The following is a 12,580-nucleotide window of genomic DNA, read 5'->3' as shown; positions in this document are numbered from 1 at the left end:
CTCGCCAGTGCCAGGAGACTCTCCCAAGGCTCGCCAGCACCAGGAGACTCCCAAGACTCGCCAGTGCCAGGAGACTCTCCCAAGACTCGCCAGTGCCAGGAGACTCTCCCAAGGCTCGCCAGCACCAGGAGACTCTCCCAAGGCTCGCCAGTGCCAGGAGACTCTCCCAAGGCTCGCCAGCACCAGGAGACTCCCAAGACTCGCCAGTGCCAGGAGACTCTCCCAAGACTCGCCAGTGCCAGGAGACTCTCCCAAGGCTCGCCAGCACCAGGAGACTCTCCCAAGGCTCGCCAGTGCCAGGAGACTCTCCCAAGGCTCGCCAGTGCCAGGAGACTCTCCCAAGGCTCGCCAGTGCCAGGAGACTCTCCCAAGGCTCGCCAGCACCAGGAGACTCACAAGACTCGCCAGCACCAGGAGACTCTCCCAAGACTCGCCAGTGCCAGGAGACTCTCCCAAGACTCGCCAGTGCCAGGAGACTCTCCCAAGGCTCGCCAGTGCCAGGAGACTCTCCCAAGGCTCGCCAGTGCCAGGAGACTCTCCCAAGGCTCGCCAGCACCAGGAGACTCACAAGACTCGCCAGCACCAGGAGACTCTCCCAAGACTCGCCAGTACCAGGAGACTCCCAAGGCTCGCCAGCACCAGGAGACTCACAAGACTCGCCAGCACCAGGAGACTCTCCCAAGACTCGCCAGTGCCAGGAGACTCTCCCAAGACTCGCCAGTGCCAGGAGACTCTCCCAAGACTCGCCAGTGCCAGGAGACTCTCCCAAGGCTCGCCAGTGCCAGAATTAGGTTGATGCTACCCTACATTATTCTTGTAGAACATAGTTGAAAATGGTATATAATACCGACAGGTTGAAGATTAAAACACATGAGAAACACTTGGGTATCTTTAAGAAACGTATATTTCACTACTACACCTGTTACCTCTGTACTACACCTGTTACCTCTGTATCTGACCGAAGATGTCGTACTGTGTAGGCGAAACTTTCAATCAATAAAGGTACCCAACTGTAGAACACATTTATCTCAGCGCTGTATAAGAGGGGACTGGACAGATACCTAAAGTCAGTGACCCCGATCAGCCGGGTTCGTACGCTGGATTGCGAGCAGCCAGCAGTTATAGCCTGGCTGATCAAAGCCTGGTCAAGGACCGGGCCGTTTGGTCGTTGACCCTCGGAACGACTTCCAGGTCCAAATACTTAAGAAATATCGATAGCCATACGAGGCCCCTGCGAGTCATCATGTAACTAAAACCCACGTCGGGAAATATTTGTCATGTTTAGACTAGTTAACTAACCTAATCTACGAAGGCCCACAATATCATACCTGGAGGTTACCTGGAGGTTATTCCGGGGATCAACGCCCCCGCGGCCCGGTCCATGACCAGGCCTCCCGGTGGATCAGGGCCTGATCAATACCCTGATCATACCCTGGCTGGCTAGCTTGCTCGGTCCTCTTCTGGGAGAGACATCTGCAACGTCGTGGATCAGGTATACCTGGATTATACCTTAAGGGTGTTGTGAGGGTTAACGCCCCCCCGCCCGACCCATGACCAGGCCTCGCGGTTGATCAGGGCTTGATCAACCAGGCTGTTATTGCTGGCCGCCCGCAGTCCAACGAACGAATCACAGTCCGGCTGGTCAGGGATACATTCACTAACATCGAGGTTATCAATAACTAGTGAACACTGCGAGTAAACAAGAGTGCAACCCAACTAGTAAAGTGTAAACGAGAGTGCCACACAACTGGTAAAGTGTAAACAAGAGTGCCAGACAACTGGTAAAGTGTAAACGAGAGTGCCAGACAACTGGTAAAGTATAAACAAGAGTGCAAGACAACTGGTAAAGTATAAACAAGAGTGCCAGACAACTGGTAAAGTATAAACAAGAGTGCAAGACAACTAGTAAAGTATAAACAAGAGTGCAAGACAACTGGTAAAGTATAAACAAGAGTGCAAGACAACTGGTAAAGTATAAACAAGAGTGCAAGACAACTGGTAAAGTGTAAACAAGAGTGCAAGACAACTGGTAAAGTATAAACAAGAGTGCAAGACAACTGGTAAAGTGTAAACAAGAGTGCAAGACAACTGGTAAAGTATAAACAAGAGTGCAAGACAACTGGTAAAGTATAAACAAGAGTGCAAGACAACTGGTAAAGTGTAAACAAGAGTGCAAGACAACTTTTAAAGTATAAACAAGAGTGCAAGACAACTGGTAAAGTATAAACAAGAGTGCAAGACAACTGGTAAAGTATAAACAAGAGTGCAAGACAACTGGTAAAGTATAAACAAGAGTGCAAGACAACTGGTAAAGTGTAAACAAGAGTGCAAGACAACTGGTAAAGTATAAACAAGAGTGCAAGACAACTGGTAAAGTATAAACAAGAGTGCAAGACAACTGGTAAAGTGTAAACAAGAGTGCAAGACAACTGGTAAAGTATAAACAAGAGTGCAAGACAACTGGTAAAGTATAAACAAGAGTGCAAGACAACTGGTAAAGTGTAAACAAGAGTGCAAGACAACTTTTAAAGTATAAACAAGAGTGCAAGACAACTGGTAAAGTATAAACAAGAGTGCAAGACAACTGGTAAAGTATAAACAAGAGTGCAAGACAACTGGTAAAGTATAAACAAGAGTGCAAGACAACTGGTAAAGTATAAACAAGAGTGCAAGACAACTAGTAAAGTATAAACAAGAGTGCAAGACAACTGGTAAAGTGTAAACAAAGAGTGTAAGACAACTGATAGTGTAAACAAGAGTGCAACACAATTTAGGCAGAGTAAACAAGTTAAACACAACTGGTAAAGTGTAAAGAAGAGAGAAACACAGCTTTTACGTGTAAACAAGAGTGCAACACAACTGGAGAATTGTACACAAGAGTGCAACATAACTGTGGTAAAGTGTAAACAAGAGTGCAACACGACTGGTAACGTGTAAACAAGAGTGCAACACAACCGGTGGTCTAAACAAGAGTGCAACAAGACTAGAAAATTGTTAAGAGTGCAACACAAGTGGCAAAGTGTACACAAGAGTGCAACACACACGGGCATGGAGTGCAACACACACGGGCATGGAGTGCAACACATGGGAGCACTAAAGCCATTGTGAACTAGTTTTGATTGATGGGAGACAAAAGCTACTCTTAGTAATTATCAAAAACACGAAGCTTTGATAAAAAAAAGTGAGTCACTGCGAGAGAGAGAGAGAGAGAGAGAGAGAGAGAGAGAGAGAGAGAGAGAGAGAGAGAGAGAGAGAGAGAGAGAGAGAGAGAGAGAAAGGATAAATACTACAATACTGTACTTGACTTGATTCACATTTAATTCCTAAAGTGTCCACGTTATTATATACAATATAAGCAAAGATACGCAGAAAGAGAGGAAACATGATCATGGCATACAAAATACTCAAGAGAAAAAGACAAAGTACATTATTTATAACGATAGGAACGACAATAATGGACGCTGAATAACCAGATGACTCTCAGTAACATAAAGAATCATACAGAGTCACAGTAGTAGATGTGGAAGCTGAATCACTACGCAGCTTCAAGGCAAGGTATGGCTGATCAAGCTCACATCATTCAACTCTACGTGAAGTGGCGAACGCAGGAACTGGAGTTCAAAGCCCTAAAAAATAACCAGAGAATTGCAGAAATATAAACATGCCTTGGGAACATCACCACCACCTTAGAAACACTTTCAGGGGGAAGGAGCGTCTTATCACGTCCTTGGAACAGTTGGGCATCTATCTCTGAAGTGCTCTGGAAGAAAACAGGTTAAGCTCGTCTTCGTTACGCACTGAGAGATTCATCTCTCAACACTATTTCAATGACATCTGAACATTTCCTACGGCCGAGCACCTTATATCATATAAAGTATCTTTCCTCTACCTTGAGAACATCATCATAAGGACATCTTAATACCTTGTGAACTAATGTTCACGCTATCTCTGGAAGGAACACTCTATAAACATAATTTTAATAGCATCAATGTGAGGTGGTGGCTCGGTGATCTTCAGATACCTGTGCAACACCCTGGGAACATCTTACCTGGTGTTAGGCTGGGTCAGTTTCAACCTCATGTCGGCGTCATTGTCCTGCACATGATGGTAAACTTGGCCTCCTCTTCCTCCCTATCCCCTTACCCTTCACTCACTATCTTTACTTCTTCTATCTTATTTAAGTTATAACTTTACCACACGTACACACTCGCTCACAAACATTCTGGGCCAAGTTCGAGGTCTTCGGCGTAATTAGTTTTCCAAGTCATTGCTGAACCATCTTCACTACGTATTTGTTTATATGCATATCTCAACTCTGCAGTGATGATTTTCCAGATTCACTATCTCAGCAAAACCCCACTATGTTGAGACAACACTAACTTGTGAAACACACATTAGCACCGCACATTCCACAAGAGGACGTATTGAGCGGGCCGCACACAACTGGACAAATAGGAGCGGATGGTGGAAGGTAGCGACGTGTACCTGCATCCAGCACACAACTAACTGTTCCAGCAGGAGCGGGCGAGGCAGGCAGGTAGGACCCAGCCCCGGCGAGCAGTGCTCAACCCCCGCCCCCACACCACAGCCACAACCACCTCCACCCACCCAACATCATTCCCTCATTCATTGCGTCACATGTGAGGCGATCTCCGTGTCCTGCTTTGCTCCTATGTTATTATCAAAGAACACTAGCACTGCTTGTCTTCTTAGATCCAGACAAACTGCCCAATCAAAACACTACAGAGGTAAAAATGTGCAAGGAGTGGTTTGGGCTCCCTGTCCGCGATCCTCAGAGTTGCCAGTCGACGGATTTCGTTAATTATGCAGCTCAGGATTTACGCTTGCAATCTTTGACTTAATGAACATTTTTTTTAAGCGTGAAACAACCCATGAGTAACCACTTACACGACTATTAAACATTTCCTGAAGGTGAGGCGGTAGCAAGGATGCAACTTATATAATACTAGTCAACCGGGGGATCACCTCATCTCTCTCTTCACCGCAGAAAATCATGGGCGCATTCCTTTGCTGCATGAGGGAATAATTCACCCCAAAACACAAGTGTCCTTATGATGCAGGTGTCCCCATGAAAGTATGGGAAGATCAGGAAGGCTGTCTCTTGCTGGCACGCCCACACCACCACCGTGAATCTCTAATAATTCCCGGTGTAGTGACCCGGGTATAATCTGGGAGTCATCAGAGGGGCGGTCAGGGGTGGCTGAGGTAAGAGGTAGGGGTTGGAAGGTGGAGAAGGTGGTTGACGGAGGGAGGGAGGGTGAGGTGGAGTCGGTGGTAGAGGTAAGGGGAAGGAGGAGAAGACGGTGAGGAGGGGAAGAAGGGTATGCAGAGAAGGGGAGGGGGGAGCCAAGACACGCTGGGGTATGGACGAGCTGGGTCGACACATCTCAGGTTAGAGGAATTTGGATCAGTTAGGCCTGTTGTTGTTGTTGTGGTGCTGCCTGTAGACTCTTAGGCCATTCCCTCGCCACATTATACACACACACTGCCTCGCCACATTACACACACGCACTGCCTCGCCACACCATACACACTGCCTAACCACAACTGCCTCGCCACACTACACACACTGCCTCGCCACACTACACATTGTCTCGCCACACTATACACACTGCCTCACCACATTACATACACTGCCTCACCACACTACACACTGCCTCGCCATACTGCACACTGCCTCACCACACTACATACACTGCCTCGCCACACTACACACACTGCTTCGCCACACTACACACTAGCTCGCCACACTACACACACTGCCTCGCCACATTGCACACACACTGCCTCGCCCGATTACACACACACACTGCCTCGCCAAATTACACACACACACACACACACACTGCCTCGCCACATTATACACACAGCCTGGTTGATCACACCCTGGTCCACCATGAAGCCTGGTCTCAGACCGGGCCGCGAGGGTGTTGACCCCCGAAATCCTCTCCAGGTAAACACTGCCTCACCACACTACACACTGCCTAGCCACATAACACACTCCTTCGCTACACTACATACTGCCTTGCCACACTACACACATTGCCTCGCCACATGACACACACTGCCTCGCCACAATACACACACTGCCTTGCCACACTATACACAATGCCTCACCCCACTACACACTGCCTCGCCCAACTACACGACCTCTAATATTCACTGGTAAAAATGTCCTTGTATGTGTTGATATCATCACTGTGATCCGCTCTCAGAAGTTTCTCTCTCTTTTTCACACCTCACCTATATACTAGATATTAATATTAAGTCAACGTCTCTGTTCATCCTGGACCATTATGAAGTGGCAACTTCTAAAAAAAAAAGAGAGAGTATAAAACTTAATTGAACTCAATGTAAAGTACTCAGGAAGTTTCCTTCTTGGATCCGGTGTGATAGTGTGTCCAGGTACCGAGCAAGAAGTGAAGGTGCCCGGTACCAATGGTTCACACCCGACACAACATGAGTGGTATTCTAGGCGGAAAACCACGTTTATATAAACCTTCAAACACCTGTTATTCCTGAAAAAATTAGACACGTGTGAAACACTTGAGTATACTGAGGAAACGTTTCGCCACACAGTGGCTTCATCAGTCCTATACAAAGAAGAATGGTGAAGCTCAGAAGTAGTTTGAGGTAATCAGATGAAGCCACTGTGTGGCGAAACGTTTCCACAAAAAAGATACCCAAGTGTTGCACATGGGTCTAATTTATCAACTTTTCGGACCTCTGAACCATTTATCTACACACCACAACAGTGCCACGATCGCACGTGCAAAGAAAATGATAGGATGGATAATGAGAACTTTCAAAACGAGAGATGCCAAGCCCATGATCCTTTTCAAATCACTTGTTCTCTCTAGGCTGGAATACTGCTGTACATTAACATCTCCATACAAAGCAGGTGAAATCGCAGATCTATAGAGTGTACAGAGATCCTTTACCGCACGTATAAGTTCTGTCAAGCACCTTAACTACTGGGAACGCTTGAAAGCACTTGACTTGTACTCGTTGGAACGCAGGAGGGAGAGATATATCATAATCTACACTTGGAAAATCTTGGAAGGAATGGTCCCAAATCTGCACACAGAAATCACTCCCTACGAAAGTAAAAGACTGGGCAGGCGATGCAAAATGCCGCCAATAAAAAGTAGGGGCGCCATTGGTACACTAAGAGAAAACACCATAAGTGTCCGGGGCCCAAAACTGTTCAACAGCCTCCCATCAAGCATTAGGGGAATTGCCAATAAACCCCTGGCTGCCTTCAAGAGAGAGCTGGACAGATACCTAAAGTCAGTGCCGGATCAGCCGGGCTGTGGCTCGTACGTCGGACTGCGTGCGGCCAGCAGTAACAGCCTAGTTGATCAGGCCCTGACCCATCGGGAGGCCTGGTCGTGGACCGGGCCGCGGGGGCGTTGATCCCCGGAATAACCTCCAGGTAACCTCCAGGTAACCTGTTACCCCTGATGCATAGCAGTTAAAAGATACCTGGGAGTTAGTTGACTGCTGATGATCCCATCTTAGGGAGGACTTAGAAAGGGCCAAAGAGTGAAATCGGCTAAAATGTTTGGTTTTCTTGAATCATTCTCGGTTATTAACCTTCTTCAGGGTTACTAATCCGGATAACTGCTTCTTGACAGATAGTTCCATAAATTATCTGTATCATATGTCGAGGTATCTTAATTAACATTATAAATATAAAAACGCCGCAGTCGGCTTAATTAATGGTAAAGATAACAAGATACCGCAAATTCTGAGTAAATTATATCCTTGAAACAGACAAGACTGTATAGCTGATAAACTTGTATGTAATAAATATTTTATTATTTGTATTCATGTTAGCTCTTCTAGGCCAAGTTCTTAATCCTTTTTTTTTAACACATCGGCCGTCTCCCACCGAGGTAGGGTGACCCGAAAAAGAAGAAACGCTTTCGCCATCACTCACACTATCGATGTCTTGCCAGAGGCGCACCGATACTACAATTCAGATGCCTCTCCAAACTGCAGGCACTGTACTTTCCACCTCCAGGACTTAAGTCCAGCTAACCGGTTCCCCGGAATCCCTTCATAAATGTTACTTCGCTCACATTCCAGATCATAAAAACCACTTGCCTCCGCTCATTCCTAGCACGCTCACACACATCTGCTGGATGTCCAAGCCCCTCACATAGAAAAGCTCTGTTATCCCCCTCCCTTCCTAATCCTATGTGTATCAATATACTGTCCCATTATCCTTTATAGTATAGGTACGGTATATACAATAATCTAGCTGCTTCAGTGGTAAAATTAAAAGAATTAATCTGTTTTTTTTTTCAACAGTTTAATGTGCTATTATTCCAACTCTAACCCAAAATTCGGAGATGTAACATATAGACGTTGTGATCCATCCTTGACCATTACCTGTAGCCTGAGGTCAGTAGTCCAGTAAGTCCATATTGTACCCGAGGTCAGTGATCAAAGAAGGTCGTGCTACCCGTTCTGCAGCCTAGTGATGTTTATTAACATAGCTGCCTTCCCTATATTTCCAGTACTTCTAATCTCAACAACCCTCTCCGTTCCTTAGACATTAAACTTACTTTTCGTCAAACGAACACCCTTCGCAGTAATCTAGCTCGTACCTCTCCTCCCGTTATAGATGCCCCTGGTGTCTACTCTTATTTCATGCTCCTCGTGTCCTCTCCAATACTTCGGAGAGACTGACAAACACAGCTTGACTACTGAGCAAGCTTGTTAACAAACATGATTACTGAGTAAGCTTGTTAACATAGCTTGCTCAACAAGCTTCCATTAGCACTGACATGTTTTAAAAGTAGAACTAATAGTAAAGAAGGTTCTACTTGTTAATGAGGAGAATAAGAAATTGAAAATTCATTTGGATAAGTCTAAAAAAAAAAATGTGAAAGACGTGGTTGGCAGTAACAACTGGAACATATTAGTCGTAACAAAGGAGAAAATTTTAGCAATAACGAATGAAAAATGGCTGGGAGAGAAAGCAGGAAAACGAGATCGAGGAAGTTTGAAGAAACATTATTGAAGAACATAAACCGCTTTACTGTTCTCCAGGACGAGTGTACCATTGTCGGTAGACAGTAAAGCAGGACGAGCGTCTCTACAAGCACAGTTAAGGATATATTCATTGTCCTGGACTCACAAATTAGACACATGGACAAAGCGTAACTCGGTTGGTAGCGCATTCAGCTCACACACTGAGGTCCGCGGTTCGATTCCCGGTACGGGTAGGAACATAAACCGTGTTTCATCAAGTTACTTGCTTCCCTTGTTCACCTAGCAGCAAGTAAGTTTATTCAGGTATACACAAATACAGTTACACAGATTATCATACATAGCAGCATATGTGGAGAGAACCTAGGACAACCCAAAAAAAAGTCAAAGTGACTTATTTCCATTGGGTAGGTACCTGGGTATTAACCGACTGGCGTGGGTCGCATCCTGGAGATAAAAGTAACCTTAATGCTTTGCATAACCAGAGGCTTTTTATATAATGTGTCACTTATGTCAGCTAGGTCTGTATAAATTGTATCATGTACTTGGACCATTGACTTTGTCAATGGTCCAAGTCGGACCGAAACGTCGTCGTAAGCTTCTCTCTTTTATGTGCGGGTTATTTGTGTATCGTTCCAGTCACGGTATTGTGCCTTTGTTATTTATTTGTTAATTATTATTATTATTATTATTGTTATTGTTGTTGTGTAACTGGGATAAAAAGGAAGGACGGGAGGTGTGTTTCTCTAGAATTTGTATTGTTGATAAAGTTAACAGGCTAAATAATATCAAGTAATGGCAACATCTCCATTACCTGCCTCAGTCTGAGGAAATTATACTGGGAGATGCAGGAGAGACTTGCCTGACAAGTACAGGATGGTTATTAAATTAATTAGGTCAAAGGAAGGAATCCCGATCATACGTGGCAATTTGCTTAGAGGAGGAGTGGATAGCAAATGGATGTCGAGGGCAATTGGGGAAATTACTGGCTAAACAAGTATTGCAAGGAACATGAAATCCCATTCATTGATAACTGGGATGGTTTCTATTGCAAATGTGATATGGCAGGGATAATGGCATTAGCCTGTTCTCTCGATGGAGCCACTGGAGAATTATGTAAGACATTAAACCGATCACAATATTCTTGTTATTACAGATGCAGGGAAATTGATAAACCTGATAACTAACTAGAACCCGCTAAACAAAAGACGTCAAATCATGATACTTGTTACACCTAAATATTGCCGCACACTAACAACCCCTTTGAAGGCAAAACTGCAGAACTGGAGAATGTAAAGAGAACTTGCACTGCCTATACAAATTCAGTTAAGCCCCTGAATTACTGGGAATTCCTCAAGTCCCTTGAATAATATTCCCTGGAACGTAAACGAGAAAGATACATTAAAATTTACACCCGGAAAATTTGGTCATAAATCTTCAGATCGAAATCACTCCTTGCGAGAAGAAGAGGCTCAACAGAGTGCAAAACACTCCTAATGAAAAGCAGGAATACAATGAGTACACTAAGAGTTAACTCAATATGCGTACGGGGACAAGCCTTTACAACACTCTCCCTTCGTACATAAGGAAAATTGCCAACAGACGCCTAGCTGTTATCAAGAGGGAGCTTGATAATATCCTTTAATTCCTGATCAGCCGGACTGGGATGCGTACTGCATGAGCGTAGCACCAAAAGCATGACTGGTAAAGTCACGAACCAGGAGGTCTAGTCTAGGAACACCGCTGGGACAATGGTCTTCAAAATCGTCTTCACATAAACCTCAGGTAACTGAATGTATCTGAAGAGTACAATGACGCGAACATGCTCACTGGAGAAGCAAGGTGAACATAACTTACCCTTTCCGTGATTAGGGTAGACATAGTTAAAATCGAATGTCAGAGTTAGGCACTATGATGATATGAAATGAGACGTGGACTTTGATGGAGCAACTTGCAATGTCAACAGACTGGCAAGTTGTAAAAGTTATTTGCTGCCACGGTGGAAGCCCCACCCTTGGTGGAGTACTGTCACTACTGCCACGGTGGAAGCTCCACTCCTGCTTGTAGTGGTAATGTACACATGCTACTGACTGTTGTAGTGGCGATGTACTCCCACTGCTGCCACGGTGGAAGCTTCAGATTTACCTTCCCTGCGTGCTGCCAACATTCACCCTACTCCCTCGCGCCATGATGACAGGGAGCAACACACCAACATCGATCACTCTCATGCAGTTCTGTCCATATACCCGTCATGAAATAATGCACGAATTAATGCTTCCCAGGCAAGCTCGTGCCTGCAATGTTTAAAAATACCACAGAAAACGGAGTGTGGAGGGGGTGCAGACGCCCTGCCGGCGGCCTCCACTACCTGTTCTCTTATGTTTATCTGCTACCCTCCCTCTTCTTCTCCATCCTTCGCACACTCCTCCCTCCCTACGTTACCTACATGCGAGATACCATCGCAATTAGCGTCATAACAACTCATTAGCAGCAACATCTGGGTCTTGTAAGTATTGTTGCCAACTTGCTAATGTGAGAGAGGCAGTCATGACAGAGGTAATGTTACTAACTTACTAGTGTGAGGGAGGCAGTCATGGCAGAGATAATGTTGCTAACTTGCTCGTGTGAGAGAGGCAGTCATGACAGAGGTAATGTTGCTAACTTGCTCGTGTGAGAGAGGCAGTCATGACAGAGGTAATGTTGCTAACTTGCTCGTGTGAGAGAGGCAGTCATGACAGAGGTAATGTTGCTAACTTGCTAGTGTGAGAAGGGCAGTCATGACAGAGGTAATGTTGTAATTAACTTGCTAGTGTGAGAGAGGCAGTCGTGACAGTGAATGTTAACTTGCTAGTATAAGAGAGGGCAGTCATGACTGAGGGTTGGGTCTGCCGAGAGCACCAATCCCCTTTTTTTGTGTCTCGGTGTAGAGGTCCCAGGTCTCTACGTGTCAGGTATGGGCGTAGCCATGACCTGCGTTCCTGCAGTGGTGAGCTCTAGGATTTTTGTGCGTCAGGTATGGGCGTAGCCATGACCAATGTACCTACAGGGGCGTGGTCCAGCACTCTACGTGTCAGGTATGGATGTAGTCATGACCTAAGTGTACCTGCAGTGAGGCAGCCACTGGTAATGCGGTGGTGGTTACCTGTTGCCTGGTTATCTGTGGTCAGTACAGGAGACCATCTCCGCCATGGTGTGGTCACAGACCAGGTCTCCTCACTGACAGTCTAATCAATGAAGCTATTAGCTATAGCCGCACGCAGTCCAAAGGAACACGACCATCGTAGGTACCACAGCAACACGACCATTGTAGGGACCACAACACAACCACTTGTGGAGATCCACAACCATAATAAAAGGGTATCAGACTGTATATGATGATTCCTCGTGGCTGATCTAAGGAACTGGATCGACCTTAACTTTCCTAGGATGAAACCTGACCACCTACCATTCCCTGAGGCGCTTTACGGCCCCTGCAGGCTATGTGCTACCTAACATCTATCACCAGTACCCTGTTGTACTTCACATATATCAACAGTACCTTGGTGTACTTCACATATAT

The 12,580-nt window shown here is 45.6% G+C and overlaps 1 protein-coding gene across 7 annotated transcripts in view; it reads right to left on the bottom strand.

Moving 5' to 3' along the window:
- The window catches only part of LOC128697010 (uncharacterized), a 1,143,041-nt gene that overhangs the window by 849,884 nt on the left and 280,577 nt on the right, over positions 1–12,580 (bottom strand). The window contains exon 1 of one of the 7 annotated variants that reach the window (XM_070090369.1): positions 4,049–4,512. The exons of the other annotated variants lie outside the window; for them this stretch is intronic. Within the exon in view, the coding sequence (XP_069946470.1) occupies positions 4,049–4,080 (32 nt within the window). The 5' untranslated portion in view covers positions 4,081–4,512. Of the gene's footprint in view, positions 1–4,048; positions 4,513–12,580 lie in introns of those variants that run through there. 7 annotated transcript variants of the gene reach the window in all.

The sequence above is a fragment of the Cherax quadricarinatus genome, chromosome 31, assembly GCF_038502225.1.
Source record: "Cherax quadricarinatus isolate ZL_2023a chromosome 31, ASM3850222v1, whole genome shotgun sequence".
Taxonomy (NCBI): domain Eukaryota; kingdom Metazoa; phylum Arthropoda; class Malacostraca; order Decapoda; family Parastacidae; genus Cherax; species Cherax quadricarinatus.
Note: the sequence above shows the minus strand (reverse complement) of the source record. Positions and strands in the feature narration are given on the sequence as shown.